Here is a 24,373-nt window from a genome sequence, read left to right on the forward strand (position 1 = left end):
AAGATCTTTTTCTACGTAATACACTTATGTGATAGAATATTTAAAAATGCGATTTGGCAAGTTTTGAGGAATTAATAAAAATAATTCATCAAACTTTTAATATGATGTACGTTTTTTAAATTATTCATTTACACCATTTTCATTGACTTTTTATTTTTCATTTTTATCTCTGATTATTATAGATTAGAAAAAAGAATTTTAAGTTTCTATAGATTTTTTTGACTATATAATGTATCAAGAAAAATAAAAAAATCGAGAATCACTGAGAAAAAAACATTTTTTTATTATTTTAACAGCTTTATATGTTAAAAGAATAATTAGCCTAATTTTTATATTATTGAACTCATTTTATAATTGCCTTAAAAATATACGTTAGTTGAGAGAATATGTTTATTATTTTCGAACTTAAATATTTTCTATAAAAAAAAATGTTTTGTGAAAAAATTATGAAAATATATAATAGCCAAAATAATTTAAACGGGAAAAACAAGTATCTGATGCTATATCATATTAAATTAATATAATGAAGAATGATAACGACAAAAATTATACATACAACTATTGGTGTTAATTGTGTTTAAAAAAATAAATATAAAATTGAATTCTTCGTTTTTCAAAATAAAAATAAAATATTTCTAGTTTTTATAATTTTTTTTTAGCATATTCTTATTTTTTTATAAAAATATTTAGAAAATACTTTGAAGATTTTAATTCATATTTACATCACGTAAAAAATTTTCTCTCTTTTCATATCACTAATATAATAAAGACCTTATTTCTCCTCGCCTTAATCCCAACTACTTGTGTTTGACCAATAATATAATAGAGACCTAATTATGGTTCCATTTTATTACAAACTTTCAGTCACTAAAATATTTATTTCAAATTGACCTGAAATCTATGTTTTGTTTGTTTAACTAATTATTTATAAAATATATTTAGTAAATCATATAAACAATATGATACATGTATTAAAACAGTCAATTTTCAATAAGTAAGAAAAAAAAAAATTATTTGTTTAAATAACAGCCCCAACTTGTGTACTATAATACAATGATATTTAGGCTCTAATATTCTGAAGTAATAATTAAATAATTGAAAAAATGTAATACTGCATTTATTCGTTATAATATATATAATATATATATATATATATATATATATATATATATCATTTATTGTTTATTAAATTATTAAACGATATTATTTTGTAGTGTATTAAATAACTAAGTATTGCTATATTTACAACGTAGTATGATAACACATTATACACTATGCGACAAGTTTAAGTACAAGTATTATTAGAACAAGTGATTAATATTTTTATATGATTTGATATTATATTAATATATAAAAAGAATTTTTATATGGAAGTCAACAATAATAGTAAGTACAACGATAAACAGACAAATAAGGGCAGTGAACGCCCAAAAAGATAGTTTTTGCTATAGTTGTGTATGTAATAATATTAATAACCAATTATAATAGTACTTCTTTTTCTAACACTACTTGTTTTTATTAGCCGACTATTAACGCTGGTTCAAAACAGAGTTTTCTGAAGTCGTTAGCAAAATGTTATTGTTATTTAAATATAAAATAATTGAAATTTTTTACAATGAAAATAATTTTAACAATTGGCAATGTGAAAATAAAAAATAAGAGCATTAATCACCGTGGTTGTGGTAGTGTGAGTACCGTCGTCGAACGCTACCGCGTTAATAGTCGTCATTAAACATCATTTTCCTAGACCGAACTTCATAAAAATAAGTTCTTTGCCTTTGGATAGAATATTGTCTACACCGGGCTGTTGTTGTTGTTGTTGATGTTGCTGCGCGTTTGTTGGTTGATTGGCGTTGTTATGATGTGTGAGGTCGTTGAGTTTCTGCATGAAGCTAGATGTTCCACCAGCTGGCTGCTGATGCTGTTGATGTTGTTGATTATCATGCGAACGGTTGCCTAAGCCAAAGTCAGGCACAACATTCGCTAGGCCTTTGAACAGTTTACCCGATGTACTATTCTGTTGGCCTGTTTGCGACGGGCCATAGCCTGTCAACCCGTCTCTACCATCTCTCCTCTCGTACGGATCTCCTCTCTCCCTCGCTTCCACCGCTGACATCTGTATACAAAGCAGTCAATAATTATTTGCAATATAAATTTAATAATTGTATTAAATGAATCCATTTTATTATTATTGAATTTTAGGCACTTTTTTTATACAGAGTGATTGAAATCTGGTAAGACACTCATTTTCTCAGAAAATATTGAGAATTTTAAATTTTATTATAGAGAAAAAATATCAAGTTCCAAAAACTCTACAATAATATGTAGTCAAACCATTATATTTTTCGTCTCTTCAAAGATAAAAACCCTTATTTATAATTTTCTTAAATGGGAACCCTTATTTTTAACTTTATAATACGATATAAAAAAAAATTCGTCCATAACAGCTTGTTAAAGTTAAGTGATTTTAGGCCAAATTTCTATTGTCATTTTACTATATTAAATACAGAAGTACATACATTTTTATTTGCTGTTGCATAAACCAAATTTTATTGATCAAGTTATAACAGGTAAATTAGCTATAAAAATTTACTACGCATTAAATGAGTGATAACAATAATAGATTCAAACCGGGGTTTCGGTGTATTATTAATAGCTAAGTCTATGGTTTTGTAAGACAAAAGGATCTAACAAAAATACCGGTTGCACTGCCACCGATATTATGAATTATGAATAAATGACAATATTTATGATATTATGAATAAATGACAATATTTTTTCTGGAAGTCAAAATCTTTAAACAATTATAAAACGTAAACGGTTGTTCGGATAAAAAAAATTATAAGAACAAAATTGTTTGTAATTTTTTTTCTATCATATTATCAAATCAAAAATAGTGGTTCCCATTTAAAAAAATTATAAATAACACATTTTTATCCCTGAAGAGATAAAAAAAAAAAATTTATTTAACTTCATATTATTGTAGTTTTATAAACTTAATAATTTTTCTTTTGGCAAAAATTTTAAATTCTCAATAGTTTCTGAGAAAATAAGTGTTTTACCAGATTTCGATCACCCTGTATATCAAGAATATTTAGAGTTAATTATAAAGTTTTTTTTGTAAAATAATAGCCGTGCAGATTGCTTCACAAAATAGTCCATAGAAATCAGGCCTATTCTACATGGATGATGAAGAATAATATACAAAAGTATTTATTTCATATTATTTTATTAGTGATAAAATAAAACTGATGGAAATATTAAAATAATTTTATTATTATTTCATTGTTTAAAAGAAATATGATAATTTGTTATGTGTACACAACAATTCAAATCACTACACACTCATAGCCGGTCTTTTTTAAATAGATTTTATAACAAATTTAATTAAATAAACTCAAAATCGACAATTATTTTGAATAAATACTGACAATCAAGTTTTTTAAAATAAAATATAATGCACAAAAGAAAAATTTTAAATTACTAGGTAACGGCTAATAGAATAATTTTATTTAACATTTATGATCAAGTAAGAGTGGACGTAAAAATAAAACTTAGAATAATAATTTAAAATGATCTTGTCAGTTTATTTTATTATTAATTTAATATTTAGTTTATATTATTATTATTACATATATATAACTGTATAGAATTTTACATAGAAAAATTTGTATCTTTGCCTTATTAAAAAGGAAATAAAAATAATTTTGGATTGATGATTTATAATAATTTAGTTACGTTAAATACTAAATAATAAATTATCATTTTAGAATAATTTATTTTATTAATTTTAATAAAAGCAAATTTGCCGAATTTATTTATAGAACAATAGACAATGATGTGTCTGTTTTTTGTAAAATTCGTTTTAGATAGATAAAACTGATGTCATAATTTTATAAAAATTTAAGTTATTAGAATATGTAATTGTCGATTTAATATTTTAAGTATTAAATTATAGCATAACTTAATTACAATATAGTTGTTTATAATATTGTAATGTGTTATGCGTACAAAATGTGCCAGTGTAAAATATATTATTATGTATAGTTATAAATGTGTTCAAATGTTTGTATCGAAGAAAAATTATTGATTGGTAAAAATAATAGCTCACACGCACTCACCTGGTGATAATCATATTGCGGAAGGCAGGCATCTATAGCGAACAGAACAAAGATAGAAAAACAAAAAGATAGAACAACATACAGAAAAAATAAATATATGGTTTGTTATGATTTTGGTAAAAAAATGTAACCACAACAAAATAAAACAAAAGGGAAAAACCAATCACAGAACATGCTCAAACTGTGTTTCATCTCATGAGATAGTTAATAACAATTGAATTATTATTATTATTTTATTTTAATGAGTTATAAGAATTTCCCTAAACGAAAATGTTACTACTGTTTCAAATAATTTTTTAAGTAAAAAATTACTGAATACATGAGTAATGTTTCCGTTAGGAGATTTTGTTTGTGTGTGTAGAGAAAACATTTCACATGCTTGGAACACAATGAAGGTGGGTCATATCGTTGTAAAAATTCATAATAATGAAAACTTTTTTTAAGCCAATCGTATCAACGTTTCTAAAAGAAACAAAAAATATGGTTATAATTTATTAATTAGTTTTTATATATAAAATAATAACGTAAAGAAAAATTTAAAGCACACATAGAGATCAATATTGTGACATGCATTTTAAGTAGTTACAATTATTTTTTCAATCGAAAGAAATTATCATTAAACTCAATATTATTATCATATATAACAAATATATTTAATATTCAGATTTGTGTAGTTTAGCTTATTTTAAAAAGGAAAAATTGAAATTATAATCTATTGCTTTAAAAAATAATTGACTAAATTAGTATTCTTCAGTTAAGGGACAGCCTGAACCACTGGGCTATCTGGAGAGTCCCGGTGGCATAAGTTGCTAAAATGTTATTGTGTAAAATATGGTTCGAACAAAATTATTTCCCGGAATAGATTTTTCACCTAGGCCGTTCTAGTTGCAGATAACAGAAAAATTATTCATCTAAATAAAATATGTTGATAGGTTTTTCCAAATAATTGCAATGAAGTAAAAATAGTTCGTCATTAATTTACCATAACTGAAAATTTCACTACACTTTTTAACATTACATAATGGAAAATAGTATTAAAGCAGTAACGTTATATTTATTATCATTGTTATTTTTGTTAAAATTATCGTAATTATAATGTTCAGAAATATCAAAAACTTCGATTGTAATTTACGATCTTTTTTATTTCACAATATATAACAAAGTATTAAACTTTTATTAATAAAATTAATTAATTTTTTCTCAAGTTAATAACACTTTTATACATACATATATTAATATCTCCTTTTGTAGTATTTAATTTCAGTTCATATTTAACAACCATTGTTGGGAATAGATAATCAAAAAATCATCTAGATAAGATAAATTTATTTAGTTATAAAATTATCTAGATGAATGATAAAATAATATTTCTTTTATCTAGATAAAATCCAAATAAATTCCATTTTTCATTTACTAAAAAATTTTCTTAATATTTTCCTTACATCAATTGCTAATATCTCAAAAAGAAATATTACAAAATTGGTTATTTACTAGCCCAAATTTTATTTAAACCATCTTCTCTATTTAATAGTTACAAAAATAAAAACCCAACCTAGCACAGTGGGGACGTGACATAGTTGGGTCAAGTATAATGACGGTTTATTTATACGGATTATTCCAAAAGCTATATGATCTCCTATATCCTTATTTATATCCTGATTACAAGTTTTATGATTTATAAGTGTAATATATGAATAAATATATTTATAATATACAGGATGATTTTTTTATCATAACCCACTCAATTACTTATAGAATAATAATAATTAAAAAAATTTTTTTTATTATTATCTTTAGTTACACATTATTCTTGAATTATTAACTATGTAATACTTTTTAAGATCATCCCTTATGCCTGGTAAGGGTGTCAACTTTGTTTTTTTAAATGGTAACACATATTTTGAATTTAATAAAATGTTTGAGTTTTTAATTCAATAATAAATGGCATTTGAATTTTTAATAAAACTTAATTTGTTTATTAGATATAAACATTTAAAGTTTCAAATTTTTGAGTTAATATATAGGTATAATACACAAGGGATTACAAATACAGGTAGCTAATTGATTTTTTATGACATCGATATTAGCAGGTACACAGCATTGTTATTATCAATGATAGTAAGGTACATTGTTGTGAGTTTATAAATACACTAACTGACAATACAAAAAGTATATCTATTGATAGTCATAATTGATAATAAACAATCCGTGACTGTGATAGCAATATCATAAAAAACCAATTAGCTACCTGTATTTGTAATCCCTTGTGTATTATACCTATATATTAACTCAAAAATTTGAAACTTTAAATGTTTATATCTAATAAACNTCAAAAATTTGAAACTTTAAATGATTATATCTAATAAACGAATTAAGTTATATTAAAAATTCAAATTCCATTTACTATTAAATTAAAAACTCAAACATTTTATTAAATTAAAAATATGTGTTACCATTTAAAAAAACAAAGTTGACCCCCCTCCAAGGCATAAGGGATGAACTTAAAAAATATTACATAGTTAAAAATTCAAGAATAATGTGTAACTAAAGATAATGAAAAAAAAAATGTTTAAATTATTATTATTCTGCAAGTAATTGAGTGGGTTATGATAAAAAAATCACCCTGTATATAAATATTTAATGGGAAATGGTTTTATTAAAAAAAAAAGTATATCGAATGAAAGAGGTATATAAATAGTATTTATCATAAAAAAAATGTATTGATCCATATATTTTTCAAAAGTTATAGCATTATAAAATTAAAAATAAAAAAAAATTTTTTTTACAAAAATCTTATTTTTTTATTAACTTTGAAGTTAGTTTTCACTATGAAAACAAACTAAAGTCCGAATTTTTTTTTCCATAATAAAGTATATTAGATAAGCTTTAAATTAGTTATTATTGAGGTGGACATAATGCCCATGCACTCAGACCTGTTGGTCCATTGTGCGCATAAAGCTTTAAATTAAGTATATATAAAAGTGTCAGTATTTCTAGAACATTTTCAAAAGTTAAATTGAAAAAGTTGTGATTTTGAAAAAGTTATGGCAGTTTTAAGTAAAAATAATTGAAAAAATGTCGAAAATTAGCAATTTTTAAATTTTATTTTTTTTTTAAATTTCCCACATTTACGGGGAACGAGGGAAATTTTTCTAAATTTTCGAAGGAAATATCTTCGACTAGATATGATTAGTGATATTTTGACGTATCGTTGAAAGAAATCGGTCGTTGAGAGCTGAGAATAAGTGATAAACAGACAAAAAAAAAAAACACATCATAGTAAAATTAATACCTTCTTAGCTTCGCATCGGGGCTAAACTATCTTATATTATTAGCAATACAATTATTTACCAATAACTATTTTGTGTATAAATATCACAGACACAATTATCCAGGTTTTATGGTATAATATAAATACAAATTATGTTATTATATAAATAAGACTATGATATATTTTTTGCTAATCGATTTATCTGAAAATGACAAGAATATTAATTAAAATTAATATACACGTGTAAGTATAATATCATCAGAAATGTGTGGGTTATGGTTTTATAGTGTTATGTAAAAGTGTACCAAGTATGATAAAATAATTTTTGGAAAAGATCTATAAATTCTAATACTATTGAATATCTCATTTTTTGTAGATTAATAAAATATCTAGATAACAAAAAACCTTTTAGATTTTTTTAAATGACTTTTAAACACCCACTTATAAAGTCATCTAGCTAAAATAAAAGATAACATTATTTCTATCTAGATAAGAAAGATTCATTAATTATCTAGATTTTCTCAACATTTAATAAATAGAGATTAATACTTCAAAATTCAAATATTGTGACTAATTTATTATTAAAGTTGTTTAAATATGATAAAGTTTTCTTTTTATATAAAATATTTCACATTAATTTTGTTTTTACGGACGACTAATTAATTTGACGTTTTACTTTTTTAAAATAAGAGTAGTTAATCCTTCAAATGATGTCACAGTATCAATGCAATATAGTAAAGAAAATTAATTTAAAAACAGGGATTTAAATAGTTTTTTCCAGTTTTTCTAAGCAAAACTGCAAACAAATCGAACGGTTTCAGTCCCTTTTTAAAAGCATAATTAAATCTTAAACTAAACAATTAATTAAGTGAGTTTTAATAGAATTATTTAATAAAAAACAATAGTAAATTAATTCATATGAGTCATTATGTTTCTTTTTCGGTTAATATTCAGTTATATTTCGACTCTTCAAAACAACTTCATTTAATGTTAAAACAAATTTAATTACACAAAAATTGCATTAAAATTATAAATGTTGCCATTAGACTTCAAGTTCATCACAAACAAACAAAAACATAAATAAAAAGCACATTGCATCAATATTCGAAGAAAAAATCATAAATACAAAAACTGAGAATTTTAATATAAAAAACAAAATTAATAGGCTTATTAAAAGTTTATACATTTATGTATAAAATAAGCTGCTGAAGTGATCAGGCAAAAATCAAAAAGATTTTAATTGTATTTATAAATAAAACAAAGAAGTAGCTTTGTGTATAATAGTGTTAATGCATGTTTTAATAAAGACCTCAGTGTCGAAATTTAATTATTGTATATTATCGAGTCATTTTAAACAGAGAATAAACTTTTTGGCAACGATAAAAATAACCCACCGTCAGAGTATATGAATGGTTTTTTTGTGTATATGATCTTGATTTCAATAAATAATTATTTCATATTTTAATGTGTACTTTTGAGCTGCTATTAGCTCTTTGTTGTGGCGAATTTTCGGGTGATAAAATGTTCACAGATTACATACCTTTTCGTTTAAGTGGCTGGTCAATACCACGTGGGGGAGGGGGAGGACCACGAGCTCCTGGTCCATGACCTCTAATATCTTGTTGTTGTTGAATTTGTTGCTGATGATGATGCTGCGAAGGTCTTATTTGATTTTTAGACTGTTGGGAGCCAACTGTATCTTCAGGGCCATAATCAGCACCTACTTCCATTAAAAAATTGGAGGGTACCAAACCTCTAATACCATTACATTCACCCCGATAGAAACCATCATCGTCCATATCACCATATATAAATATAGTTTGACCCATTTTAAAGTGAAGTTCAACTTGCTATAAAAATCATACATAGTTGAAATAATATATATAGCCCTTTATATAGTTATTTGTTATAAATCTTACAGAGTAAATTCTAAATTCTCTACTTTGAAATGATACTTACGTCTCCATCAACATTAGGTGAGTTTTCTGTAGGATCATAATCATACAGTGCCACCATTTTTTTTACAGGACCCGAGTAGGGATCAATCCAACGATCATCTTTTCTACCTCTATTATCTGGACCCTAAAGGTAAAATAGTACAACATTTAAGTTTTGAACATATAATATCCGATTTTAATTATTTTGTAAGAAACAAAATAAATTTAAAAAAGAATATAAATATATATATAATATAGTAATATTTTTATTAATGCTACTTTTAAGCAAAAAAAAATAGAATACAATGATAATTTGTTAGGATATTTAAAAATTCTTAAATAAACCTTTTGAACATCGGATAATTCCATGACCATATTATGAGGAACATATCCAAATCTTCCTCTGCTCTCACCCCAATAAAATCCATCAGGGTCTTTATCTCCATAAATCTAGAAAAAAAAATGTTAATATTAATCTATATGAATAATTTTGTAAATTTTTGCAAGTAAATTCAAACCTTAATATGTTCTCCTTCTTTAAATGGTAGTTCTTCATCGCAAACATCAGGGTTAGGAGACATAGTGGTTGGATCATAATCATAAATAGCTACAACCCATCTAGGTCGTTTATCTCTTGATGTTTTTTGATATCCAGCTTGTCTAGGGTCTGTATTTCGTCCTCTGTATGCTCGCTGATCAACACCACTATTACTAACAGTAACAGTTCCGTGTTTCATTTTAGGTTCTATGGGTTTTTCATTTTGGTAATATGATGGTTCCCTATGTTATGTAAAAAAAAAACTAATATTAGAACTATATTTAAAATTCATCATATTTAATCTAGTAAAAATTAGTTAAATTTAAGTTCTCAAATTACAAAAAAAATTATTTGAAATATTTTCGAATTATAAGAAAGAAATTATAGGGTGAATACATAAATTTTTTTATCAACATTTTTTAAATAATTAATTTTATCGTTTAAATAATATAATTGTTTCACATATAGAATGAATCGTTTATCGTTTATCACTATTTTTTGGTTTTTTAGTCATATGTGCGTCTTGATTTACTAAAAATATAGTTCTTTTTCGGTTCATCTCAAATACCTTATAAGAGTATCATCCATATTTATTTATGATGGCAACATACACAGGGTTATTCACTTATCATAAACAACTTAATAACTTTTTTTATTGGTTTCTTTTAGTTCATTGTTTTTCTCAATATATCAACAATAAAACATTTTTTATACTTATTCCTTATACCTTCGATAAGATATAAGGGATATGTTGGTCAATAGTAATTTTTGGACCAGTATTTCGGATATTAACAATTTAATATAATTACTGGAGGTAAAGAGGAAGTGATGCTATTTTTATAACTTCACATTTTCCGATCGTACTCTTCTTCTCACCTAGATATTAATATGTCAATAAATTTCGAAATATTAATTCAAAAGTTGTTATCGACCAGTTATTTTTTTAATTAGACCATTATCTAATAAATAAGCTAGTTAATTTAGTGTGATGTAATTTCAAAAGTTTAAGTTGACACTCAAATAATGAATATTCTATATAATGAATATACAATTTTTTTTATAATACATTAAGAAAAACATTGAACTAAACGAAACAAATTAAAAATGTATTAATATTATTTTTATTTTTTTATTAATTAAGTTTTTATTGATTAGTTAATCGCCCTGTATATGTAGCTATTCAATAAAATAGAAAATAGTTTATACGTACCTTTCATCATAATGATGACGAGTATGATGTTGAGACTTAGAACGTGGAGTAGGCGCTGCTGGTCTATGGGGGTGTGTAGAAGGTGTCCGTCTAGCTCCTCGACCATTTTCAATAAATTCTTCTTCGCTGTAATTTCCTTCTCCAGAAAATTCTTTTGTCACTTCTGTTAAGTATTACATAAAAAATTGTAACAAATAAAATATAAATTTAATGATTATTTCTTAATTAGTTTTAACAAAGTTTTATTTAACTATTTCTACACATTAAGACTAACTTAGTCCTAATTGTGTTAAATTATAAATTGTAAATATTCATACATTTTGTATAAATTACGTAATAACTTTAAATATACATACCTATTGATGGTATACTCATTTGACCAGGAAAAATTTCTTTGTCACTAAGATTTTCCGTTTCAGTATCCACAATAACTTGTCCATAAGCATTTCTCTGTGGTCTCATATGACTAGGAACTGCTGATCCATACTTCATTCTTTTATCTTCCTCCTTTGTTTTTAATTTAAAATTTATTTTGTAACAAAATAATGTTTATAAGTATTTTTACATCATGTTACCTTATGATGGTGATGATGGTGGTGTGGAGATTTATTTTTTGCTCCAGGAATTGGTACTGGGATACTATCTGGTGACTGATTATCTATTGATTTTGTGCGTACAGTCACCTGTCTAGGATTAAGGCTAAGTATCTGTGTAATGTCAATTAAAGCATGGTCTCCTAATTTATGTTAAAAAATAATAAGTATGATGTAAAATTCAGAAAAACTAAATAGCTAACCTGTAGGACTGTCAATATCAGACACTTTTTTACCATCAGCATACACAGCGTATCCAGTAATGTAACCTCGATTAGATGGATCACTCAATGCTGTAGTCACGGGTAACCATGTTACTAACAGAGTTCCATCTTGAGGACCTGATTCGACTTGTATTTCTGACGGAGGATCTGGTAATCCTAAAACATTATTGAATTAATTGTTCAAAATAATATTTAAAAAAATAGTTCTATCATACACTCATATTTTAAATATGTTATGAAAACTCATTTTGTCTTTATCATTAAAATTAATTTTATTAAATAGAGAAATAATTTATATGACTAATTTTAATTCATAATCGTTAATAATAGTTTTATATTTTTTGGCTCTTAAGTTATTTTGTATAAATAAGAATCTATTAAAATTTAAATCATTAAAAAATTTTACTTTATTTTAAGAAAAAAATTTGATTAGTATTTATTAGATACCAATAAATCTAAGATATTTTGTTTTACCCTTACACATCTCATGTACTACTAAATCTTAAAAAAGACTTATTAAATAATGCATTACTTCTAAAATACACCCATAGACTGTATTAATTAGACAACATTATCCATGAATGTACTTGAATTTCTATATAATAATTTTATATTATGGTAATAAATGAACTATAGACATATGTTTATGATATAGAATTTTTAAAGTTATTTTGAAAATATAATAGGTTAAATCTAGTCACAACTAGTCAATTAAGGCATAACACTTAACACCTTAATTTATCAATCTTGAGAATTAATTGAAAAAATGTTTTATATTAGCATAATATTGCCAAACAATTTAGCAGTGATTTGATTCTTCTGATTTTTTTATCATATAGTGAAGTTAATTTATTTTGAATAAAAAGGCGAAGTATCAAGCGTTGCACCTCAAGTGACGATATGACGAATGCTTAATATTTTTTTAGTATTTAAGTCTTATTAATGAATCAAGTTTATTCAAATCGCTTTATAAAAAAATATGAAATATTCTTAAATATGGACGATTAAAACGTTTTTCGTCACAAATGTGATTTAATAGATTACACATTAAAAGTCAATGTATTGTATTTGTAAAATGTAAAAAAGAAATTGGAATAACGATTCACTTGAGTATATATACTCCTTTTTCATAAAGCGTTTTGTTTTAATATATATATATATATATGAATACAATAAGTAATCAAAATGTTATATAATCTACCTTTGCAGCCTGTATGCATCATGCAAGCACAATAAAATTAAATAAAGCAATTTAGTAAATACATAATAGTAATAAAGATTTATTAATAATTTAAATACTCTTAAAATTTTCTCTTACTAAGTTTTCTCTTAAAAAATTAAGTTTTGCAATTAAAGTATTAACAGGATATTTTTTGAAAATATCGTTAAGTAATTTTGCAAAGCCAAAAATTGTAGATGACGTACAACTATAAATATTGAAATTGAATAATTTTTTTTTAAACAATGCAAAGAAGTGATTAAAAATCTCATAATTGAGCTTTGAATTTTGTGCGAAAAAATAAAAATTTCCACAAAAAATTTACCTTTGGGAAGTGTTTTAAAATTTATGTGAGTCGAAAATTTCTCCATAGAAGTAGTCGTCCTTTTTTGATCAAATGTTGGTGCACGTAATGTTTTAGCACTGACAGTAACCCTGTACAGAGTGTTGGGCACCAAACCTACAGAAATCCAGAAACGATAGTATTAAGTTAATATTATTAAAATTCTTTATAATTTTTAATATAACAAAACAATTAATATTTTGATTTTTTTTTTAAATATGTAAAAATCATATTTGATTAATCTTTTACTTTTTTATTTAAATTGTATAATAGTTTTTTTTTTAATTACCATTTTTGTAAAAAATATAAAATCATGTCACAATAAAAGTTATTATTTGTGATTGCTTTTCAAGTATTCAATGCCTATTTTATTGAATACTTCTAAAAGACTCAATTTACAATATGAATAAAGTTTTTTATAACACATTTTGTTAAATTGAATTTCAATGCTATATGAAAATGCGTAATTAATCAGAATAATTATTTATAATACTTAATTAAACATTTATATTAACTATATCATGCTATGGTATATAAAGAATATTCATTTCAATAAATTTTGTTCTAGAAAAACCTACAGTACATCGCAAAATACTTTTTACTTAAAAAAATCATTTAAAATTTTTTTTTAGTCTATTTTACACACAAATTACATTAAGTATTGTGGATAAAAAAATTAACTATTACCTGTTATTGTGTGCTTGTAAACTCCAGGCTTAACAGTTCTGAGCTCGACGTTATTTACACAAACAACATGCTGAAAATTACTATTGCTAGGCAGCCAGGATATAACAGCTGACGTGGAAGTTACTTGACTTGCTTTTACGTGAGATGGTCTTAATGGCAGTTCTTTTTCTTTACCAATAACCATTGTACAAGCTGCATCTCTCGATGTTCTTCTATTAGCCGTCACAGATCGTACACTAATTCTATGAGGCTGTAAATACCACAATAAAATTATAAATATTTAGATTTATAAATTTCACTTTTAAAATCTAATCAGCAATCATTGATAATAAATTTAAAATTAAATGTCTTGTTGTTACTACCTTATTAGAATCTACTCCTTCGACTAATGCTCTAGTTCTTTCGGTGGCCTTGATTGTTGTTTTCAAATTACCATCAACATACACGTGATATGATTCCGGTAAACATCCTTCTTCAGGCGAAGGTGCATTCCATCCAATAAGTACACTTTTGTTCAATTGTCTTTCCAATGTTAACTGCTTCGGGGCCGGTACTAGCAGCGAGAAGAACATGTCTAACAGTGACCACCGGAAAAAACAATTCCACCCCCAACCAATACACTATTACTCTACACTAGTTCTACATGCACTAGTCTAAGGTATCAATCACCATATTACAATTTTTTTTTTTTTTTTAATAATGAAACTAAAATAAATTGTTTTTTCCCAGAAGACGATTTTTCATTATGTAATAAAATTTACAAAGAACATACTCCATGTATATCAATTTAAGACAAAATTATTTTAAAGATAATCAAAAATAAAATGTTCTAATATTAGAGAAAGTTCTATCAATTTTGCATCTATAATTATCATATTTTCATAATTAATATAAAAATTTGTTTGAATTCATATTAATACTTAAATTAATATGTATAAAAATTCTATTTAGCTGGTTAGTGTGATTAATTTATATTCAACTAGTTAAATTAAAGGTATTTGTTTTTTTTTTTTAAACTTTGGTATGAGGTTATTACTAAGGTTGATTTATAAAGTGATTTAGCTAGGTTCAATGTTTTTTAGGCCAAAATAAGTATATGAAATTGTTATATAGATAAATCATAGTAAAATTTAACTATGCTACGGGATAAGAATTTTTACAGAATCATATTAAATAAAATCTAAAATAATGATTTTAAGATTTTATTATTTTTCAAGGAGAAATATATTTAAAGCTAGCAAAAATTGTATGTAATAAAAATAAATTACTATTATATCCATACCATCATCATCCACATTGTCATCCTCTTGGTAGTCATCCAACATATTATTGTATTCTTGTTGAGCTAGTCTTTTTAATTGCTCGTCTGAAAAAATATAGATTTCAGATTGTGTAATACATGTAATTTGAATAAGAAGGTTTGTAAAGATTAATTCGTAATGAATAGTGAAAATTTACACATTATATTTTAATGATAAAAAATCACTTTTTTACTATAAAATTGTAAAATAGTTCTGGTAATTTTTAAAAACTTTTAAAAATGAATAGATATAACTTTATTTTATCAGATATATTTTTGTTACGTGTTTTAATTAGATGGTGATTACGTTAGAAAAAATATAATTTCTTAAAAAAAAAAATTGAGTTTTTAAGAAAACTTCCTATTTTTTCAATAAAAATTGTTCTTGAGAGAAGTGCTTCTTTTTTTCTTCGCCTTTATCTCAACTACTTGGAGTCGGCCATGAAAGAAGATCTATTTTTTTAATTACATAATTTAAATTATAATTCCATTATAAGATTTTTTTTAGAGTATTTAATTCAAAATTAAAAAATGATTTGTGTGTTTTAAACTTAACACGTTTTTTTCAGAGCACTATTAAATCAAAGGGAAAAATCTAAAATCACTCAAGCAAGAGTCAATATAGTTATATTTTTTATACCTGGAAGCATGTATTCGATGTTTTGTGGCACTGTAGTTGTAGCGCTATCATCACATTCTCTTAGTCTTACTACCATTGATTGATAAAATTCCTCTAAATCTCTACCATATAGTTGTTGAACGTAATTTGAGGGTACTAATCCTCGTCTACCATCTAATAGTTCACCATCAAAGAATCCGTCCTAAATAATGAATATGTAAATATTTAATTGTTCATGAACGCAAAAAGTCTTTTTTTACTTCATCTTTATTTCCCCAAACTAAGATATAATCACCGGCTGTGATTGGAAGCTCTTCTTCAAAGTTTTCATTAGGAGAACAGTAAAAAGGATCGTAAGTAAACCTATAAAAAGTATTTGTGTGAAAAAATAACTAGTATTGTTATACAATACTATTATATTATTATTATATTGTATTATTAAAATATTAACATAATTCATATATTACATAATCGTGAATAATATGAAATTAAATTACCTAGCGCAATACACGTAACATTGTCCTTTACCAGGAATATCCAACATATCAGGCATTCGTCTTTCCCCTAAGCGTTTTGCTGAATCCATGTTTAAAGCAAGAGCGTCGTTTATAATATTATTTTGATCTGAAGTTTAAAGGAAAAGTATCATATTGGATTTGAAAACTTAATTTATTTAGTTAAAAGTTCACTTACAATCAATATCCTGTTGAGCGTTTATTATACTGGGTATAGCAGGCATAATTCGTCCTTTAGGAGTTAATCTAGATTGTTGACCTGTAGCTAACATGACCGTTTCAAGTGCTGGAGTTGTGGTAGTTAAAGGTCCAACAGATGGCAACACCGACGTGCCAATAGTTAATGGTTGATATGTCTGTGTAAGATGACCAGAGGCCATACGATAAAGCTAGACATGACAATAATTTTATTTACAACTAAAAATATTTCATATTGTTACTACACACCTCAGAGTATGGATAATTCATTGATTGTGGTGCAGAACTTAGAGCATAGTTAGCCTCTTGTACTTGAATCGAATTTGGAACAGATGTTAACAAGTTACTAGTACTTGGTAAACCTAAAAAGTTATTTCACAATTCTTTAAAATTTCTAGATAAAAACAAATATAGTATTTACAAATAAAGTAAATTCACAACTAAGTATGATAATAACTAGCAAAACAAATTTTGGTTTGGGTTCCCATAACACTGAGAAAATTTTAAAATACAATGTAATATATACTAGAGAACTTTTTGTTTATATTTAATTAAAAAAATATGAATCGCAATTATTTTAATAATCGAAAATGATATATTTCTGTTTATAAATCTTATTTTAATTTATTAAAATTAAATCTTACTTTCGATTTATTTTTCTGAATCATTTATTAGTATTTTAATATAATGTTTATTTTTGTTATTTATGATAAATATTAAGAATGAAATTATAAGAAATTTAAAGGATAAAGTATTTATTTAAACAATCAATTAATAAATCATATAATGACATGATGAAATCAGATCCGCTATAAGGTGTAACGGTACTGAATGGGAGTACTCTAGGTAGCACTAAAATATGAAACAATATAAATTATAACTGCAGAAATTATTTTTAATATATTTAAATAAAAAATAGAAAAAAATAAAAAGATAATGGGGGCGATAGAATTGAGTACTCAGGTGGCAAAATTTCTTAATGGTTATAATATCATTTTTCATTTTTCAATTAATATCATTGTTTAAGAAACAAAAAAATATAAGAAAGTATTTTTTGATCAATTTAATCAGTTTAGTAATGTTTATTACTTTAAGATTTATTTTTACTGTCTTTTTATTATTTTAAATAAACAAAACATTCATCATCCAATATATTAATGGTAAAACTGTTTTTAGCTTTAAACTTATGTCATTTAACAGTAAATTATAACATAATTCTTGAAATTTAGCACTCATGCTTCAATTATCTATTATTTAGCGATCACAAGCACATTAGAATATTTTATTAAATATTATCTAATATATTAATAGCTTATGACATTATAATACTGACCATACAAGCGGTTATTATTATTTAATATAAGGCCTTTTAATAATTCTTTTTATTTTTTGAAATTTCATGCATTTATTTTTTATATCAATTAGTTACAATAATAAAACAAAATAATTCAGTAGTAAGTTTATACAATAAATAGTTTCAAATATCATTGAAAATAGTATTTTGTTTAGCTAAAACATTTGAAAATAATTTTTTATTAAATAAGAATGATGTCAAAATTAATTATTTTGTAATACGATATGCAAAGAATGAGTACCTAAATACTTGTTCAAACTATTTATGTGCTATAATCGTAAGGAACGTTGAATATTAAATCTAATTGGAATTTATTAGTACACGAAGACACCAACAAAAATAATTAATTGCTTAATAAGCGATTGTGCTGATTAGATATTACTAAATAATTGATAAATATATAAATATTTAATTAGATTTTTTGCAATTTAAGTAAATATGCATATTTAACTAAATTAACGGTAAATATTTTAGTTTTTAAGAATAAATTCGTCAGTAAATGGTATTTTTTTAACTTGAAACAATAAAATAATAAAATTTCAGTATATAATAAGTTAAAAGTCACTAGAATATTTAGATGAATACGTTTAAAGCTATTGCGTATTTTTATTTAGGTGGAATTACATATAAGAAAAAGACAAAAAAATTATATCTTCACCGATTAAATCTTTCTAATCCTGTTAAAATATTTTTGCTCGAATAGCCTCAGTAGAGCTATTATCTATTTTGTACAGTTTTTACAAAATATAGTAGAATGTGGAGGTGACAACTCCTAAAAATTCATTAAGAATATACTCATTAAGGTAATTAAGTCATCAGATGGCAAAACTATTCTACTCCCTATCGCTAAAAAATTATCTATAGGATTGTCATTGGCAACGCAAATAGTATTTTCATTAAATTATTTATTTATTTATGGAATAGTTATGAAAAGTTTAATTCACATCAAGTAAATCTATATTTATTAACCATTGACTGACAAATGTCTAAAACTGATTATCTAAATAATGACTAAGCTAATAAAGGCTAATGATGACAAATTTTTATTTTATTTTGCGTCCTTCACTTACTGCGTTTTTTCAAGCACGACCGAAGCGGTGCCGTGTTTGAATCCGTTTTATCGCTTTTTATTTTGACTTTATGTTGCAATGCAGTTTGCCCGTGACCCCCAGCAACTGTTTTTTTTCACAGATTATTTTTTTTTTTTTATAAAATATGAATGTTTATATTTTGTATATACATAAGATAGTTAAGGAATTCATATAAAAAATATAATCAAATTTTGTTGTTACCTATTGTCGATCTTGTTTTATCTAGTTCAGCCAATACCCGATTATCTTGGTCAATTTTTGCCATTATTCGGTCTATTTCTGATGGTAACGTGGATGCTCTACCGATTAATGTTGATTTGTTTGTATTGGTTGTGTCTAAGACGTCCCCTAATAAATTCGTAATATTGACATATGAATAAAAAAAAACAACTTTTAATTTAATAATTACGATTAAATCATTATTTATGAACATAAATTTTTTCTATTCCAAGACAAAAAAAAGGTAACTCAAATGTTTGATATTTTCAAGAGGAATAATAGAATATTACATTTTTTTTGCAGTTAATTATGTTTTTAAAATACTCTATTAAATAGTATAATATTTTTCATTCCATATTTGTATAACATATGCATCATCATTTTAAGTATGTTGTTTTCAAAAAAAAAAATCTACAAATTTGAGTTTTTGAGTCATAAGTATTTGTCTTGGAGGCACGACGATTTATTGGGTATCGTATAAAAACCGATAAAAATTGATATTATTTCGTTAATAAATTGTACCTGCTGATTGTATCCTATGTTGTCTTAATTGTTCAATAGAATACGTTCGTTCTAATGATGCGGGCAATGATGAATGATTTAGTGAACTATATTCTGAAAATTATTAAATAATGTAGTTTTAAAATGTATTCATAAATAAATTATACTCTTAAATATCGCCACTGATTTCAAAATATAGGGTACTCTTTTACCTTTTAATATAATTAACAATGAGTTGTGATTTTTTTAAAAATAATTTATGCACTTTTTTAAATCATATATATTTTTTTTAACAATAAAAATAATAATGGTATTTATTTTTTCATTGAGGTTTATTTTATTTTCAAAAAACCAGTTTTTAACACTTTTCTTACAAAAATGGGTTAATGGGTCGAGAACAATTTTATGACAAGTAATTATTGAATTACATAATTTGAACTTTAATTTGATTTGTAGATTATGCGTAAGTGATAATGCATTTGCAGATAATATTTTAAGTTTGTTAAATGAGACTTTTAGTGACGTTGAAAGTGATGATAAAAATGTATACATTGAAAGTGATAATTTTTTTGATACCGAACACAGGGTCAATGTGGAGGAAGATCAAAATAATTTCGATAGTTCGGACTCGGATGCTGACATTGCTAATTCAAAAAATAAGTTTTTTATGGAAAAAATAATTATAAATAGAATAAAGCTAATTTAAAGTCAGAAATACTAGAACACTGCAGTCAAATATTATTTTCCAAATACCAGGGATTATGGGCAGAGGCATGTGTTTTAAGGGACAGGGCTGATCCGTTAAAAGTATGGTCATTATTTTTTAACAATGAAATTAGCTTCAGGTTATTTTATTACATATCTCTTTTTAAATTAAACCATGAAAGTTCAGATCTAATTTTCACAGCTTATGGTACTGGCCGTTAAATTTTCTGTTTTGTGACTAGCCAAAAAAGATCTTTGACTTGTTTGCGGTTTGACAATAACAGCGAAGACAGAAAAAAATAACCCAATCGCTACTATATCGAATTATTTAATTAATTTATTAAAAAATTTTAGGCTATTTACACCATAGGTAGTTATGCTACAATTGATGAAATGTTGACAAGCTTCAGAGGAAGATGTAAATTCAAGATATATATGCCAATGAAGTCATGTAAGTATGATATAAAGTTGACGTGCATGGCAAATTTATGTAACAGGTACTTGATAAATGCGTATATTTATACCGAAATAATTTTGACGATATGAATTTCAATAAACAAGATAAAAAAAATTTCAAAGCCTGCCCAAGCTGTTCTTATTCTAATAACACCAATAAAAATCACTAATCGTAATATAACCGCAAATAATTAGTTATCGAACTTGTCAAGATTATGAAAGAAAAAAACATACCTACGTTGGTACAGTGTAAAAAAAAAAAAAAGAGAAATCCTTGTCTTTTTTACCACATAAAAAGAAAAATAAGTACAGTAGAGCATGGCTTTACAAAACATGTTAGTATTATATTAATGGCGAGAAAACCAGGAAAATCGATGTTTTTAATATTGTCTATGCACCACCAAAAAAATTTTTGACGAGGAAAATAACAAACAAATTAGCATTTGCTTTAGTCAAACCAGAAATGGAAAGACGATACGAAAATAAACGAATACTGCGTGTTCTTTGTCAAATTCAAGATCTGTCAGAAACCGATGTTTCAACAAACAACTATAAATAAAAAAAAACATGTAAAATTTGTCCATCAAAAATAAAAAATGTTATGTTTGACATTTATGTGGGATCCAATATGCTTGGAGTGTTCTGGAAAAGTGTGCAATTCAAATCTCAGTGGTAAATAAAAATATATTTTAACATTTTTTTTATTAAAATTAAAACTTTTTATAATAATAATAAAACATTATTACACGAAAGTAATTTTTTATTATACAGAAAAAATACCCTATGTACTTTAGTCACTTTTATTTTTTATTAAATTTTAACTTTTTTCATTAATAAATAAATATGTATATATATTTATATATATACATATATAATATATATGTCTATAGGTAAGTTCTGTACAAGTTATGAGATAATTCATGTAAAATTAATTTTGTTATAACCATTTTAATAATAAAAAAAAAAAGAATGAAATAAAATTAACAATATTTTTATTAAATTAAACTTAAAAACTTATACTCTTTACCTACCCTGTTTTTTTAGCGAGTTATGTTAGTATATAAGCTATAGAGTTTCGAATGACAGATTTGTTTTATTTTACACAAAAACTTAAAATATAACCATAGTTAAATGTTACAAAAAACCACGTCACTAGTTAAGGGTTAAATTAAAAAAAATATTGCATCATTTTTATAAGTAAAAACAAAAAATAAAAAATATGTTTTTAACTTCGTCTAAGAAAGTATAAATTATAAAAAAAAATCACAGCCAAATAAGAATTTTATTAAAAGTTATATGAGTTTTTAGTTAGATCTGTATTAGGCCAGTCAACGAAGGAGTAATTTTGGCGAATGGCGGAAAAAATTCCCAACCAAATTTTTATTTTTTAAAAAGTTGAATTAAGATATGTATAATGACATACTAAAAGTCCTCATCGATTGGACTTGAGCTTTTTTTTTTACAGCCTCGCAAAAGTTCAAAAATATGAGCTTTTTTAATTTTCTCAAAAAATATTTAACTTACAAAAAAAAGTTTCGTATAAAAGTTCTTTAAAAAACAATTTTAAACAAAAAAGGTATCTTGTATTTTTTCATTCAAACAAATATTTTTCGAGTTACATTACATTTAATATGAGTACTAAAATTTATTTTCCAATTTTTTTCATTTTACGGTTACTTTTTATCATGTTAACCTTACATTAGACAAAATGTTATAAATGCATATGTGTGTATGTGTAAGTTTATTTATTTATAGTATCATTAAAGTGTAGTGTATAATAAGATACAACCGATAAAGTAAGTAATTGATTTGACGCTATATTGTTTAAACCCAACTAAACGCTAAATTGTACATTCCTAAACAACATTTATATTATGTCAATTGCCACCAGAATTTTTGCTAATCTTTTTCTTTTTATTTGCCTTAATCCCAACTACTTGGGGTCGGCCACCCTCATCCTAAACTTCCACTTGACACGATCTCTCACATCTTCTTCGCTCACATCCACTGTCCTCAAATTGCATTCAATAGCATCCCTCCATCTCTTTTTTGGTCTTCCTCTACCTCTTCTTCCTTCAACATTAATTTCTATAACTGTTCTTACAGCTTCCGATTCTTCTCTCCTCATAACATAATCAAACCATCCAAGTCTATTTTCTCTCATCTTATACACGATTGACGCTACACTTACATTCCCTCTTATATGCTCGTTCCTTTTCTATCTTTTCTAGTCACTCCACTCATCCAACTAAGCATTCTTCTCTGCTACACTCATTCTCTGCTCTACTTTCTTATCAACCGCCCAACACTCTGAACCATACATCATAGCTAGTCTCACTACATTGTTGTATAATTTATCTTTTAGCCTCATTGGAAATCTTTTATCGCATAAGACACCAGACGCTTCTCTCTACTTCAACCACCCGCACTTAAACCTGTGTCTTACATTCTCGTCAATACCATCGCTCTTTTGCACTATTGATCCTAAATACTTAAAACCTTCTACCTCCCCATTCACACTCTCGCCTATTGTCACTGATCTCCTCATTTCACCTACCTCATGTTCTCTTTTGTCAACCCAGCCAGAATTTCTGGTAATGATAAAATTAATTGTCATAAAGTGTCCAAAATTGGTCTTGTTCTAGTAAACTCAATGGTAGATAATAACTTTCATGATATAGATCTTAAAAGATCAAATAAAGTTATAACTGTATCTTCAATAACTTCTATTGTTAAAATTAATAATAAAATAATTAAAGTAAACCCACTGCTACTATTTCAACTAATCGCTATTTAAAAAAAAACCAGCAGTGTCCCGGCACAGTGTGTATAATTGGGTGCAGTATAGATGATATGTGACAATGATTAAAATCATTATCAAAAAACAACGCCTTGATGCAAATCTGTAGATAGTGTTTAATTTTAAAATTTTAATGGATTATTACAAAAACTACATGATCTCCTATTTCCGTATTTATATCCTAAATACAAGTTATATGCATTACTAGTGCAAAGTATGTAATCGATGGAGGATTTCTCCACTATAAAGTTATTTGACAAGTGTATCAAACAAAATGTTTTTCCATTTTCTTATTCATTTTCCCATTCTAAATTTTGATAGAATATATCTTCAACAAAAGTACAATTTTCTTAATCTTCAATCTTTATTTCTATTGAATTTATACACCAATGACCTTTGCAATGTTCACATATAATAGAACATTGAAGCCCTGTTTTTCGGCAGCCACAACTTTTACCACCTCCAGCACCAG

At 25.2% G+C, this 24,373-nt stretch overlaps 1 protein-coding gene across 1 annotated transcript in view; it reads right to left on the reverse strand.

Annotated features, from left to right (window-relative positions):
* Positions 1 to 1,668: 1,668 nt before the first annotated feature.
* Positions 1,669 to 24,373, reverse strand: part of LOC126896187 (peripheral-type benzodiazepine receptor-associated protein 1) — a 44,403-nt gene continuing 21,698 nt past the window's right edge. The window contains exons 8-30 of the mRNA XM_050668752.1: positions 19,962 to 20,054; positions 19,422 to 19,568; positions 19,200 to 19,304; positions 17,025 to 17,137; positions 16,756 to 16,966; positions 16,560 to 16,686; positions 16,323 to 16,425; positions 16,084 to 16,264; positions 15,426 to 15,509; positions 14,506 to 14,717; positions 14,144 to 14,393; positions 13,439 to 13,573; positions 13,096 to 13,104; positions 11,874 to 12,050; positions 11,653 to 11,813; positions 11,434 to 11,584; positions 11,078 to 11,240; positions 9,848 to 10,109; positions 9,675 to 9,779; positions 9,352 to 9,474; positions 8,933 to 9,242; positions 4,122 to 4,153; positions 1,669 to 2,116 (exon numbers count right to left, since the gene is read on the reverse strand). Coding sequence (XP_050524709.1) covers positions 1,736 to 2,116; positions 4,122 to 4,153; positions 8,933 to 9,242; positions 9,352 to 9,474; positions 9,675 to 9,779; positions 9,848 to 10,109; positions 11,078 to 11,240; positions 11,434 to 11,584; positions 11,653 to 11,813; positions 11,874 to 12,050; positions 13,096 to 13,104; positions 13,439 to 13,573; positions 14,144 to 14,393; positions 14,506 to 14,717; positions 15,426 to 15,509; positions 16,084 to 16,264; positions 16,323 to 16,425; positions 16,560 to 16,686; positions 16,756 to 16,966; positions 17,025 to 17,137; positions 19,200 to 19,304; positions 19,422 to 19,568; positions 19,962 to 20,054 — 3,635 coding nt within the window. The 3' untranslated portion in view covers positions 1,669 to 1,735. The remainder of the gene's footprint in view (positions 2,117 to 4,121; positions 4,154 to 8,932; positions 9,243 to 9,351; positions 9,475 to 9,674; positions 9,780 to 9,847; positions 10,110 to 11,077; positions 11,241 to 11,433; positions 11,585 to 11,652; positions 11,814 to 11,873; positions 12,051 to 13,095; positions 13,105 to 13,438; positions 13,574 to 14,143; positions 14,394 to 14,505; positions 14,718 to 15,425; positions 15,510 to 16,083; positions 16,265 to 16,322; positions 16,426 to 16,559; positions 16,687 to 16,755; positions 16,967 to 17,024; positions 17,138 to 19,199; positions 19,305 to 19,421; positions 19,569 to 19,961; positions 20,055 to 24,373) is intronic.

This window comes from Daktulosphaira vitifoliae, unplaced genomic scaffold, assembly GCF_025091365.1.
Source record: "Daktulosphaira vitifoliae isolate Bord-2020 unplaced genomic scaffold, ASM2509136v1 Scaffold_1, whole genome shotgun sequence".
In the NCBI taxonomy this organism is placed as follows: Eukaryota; Metazoa; Arthropoda; class Insecta; order Hemiptera; family Phylloxeridae; genus Daktulosphaira; species Daktulosphaira vitifoliae.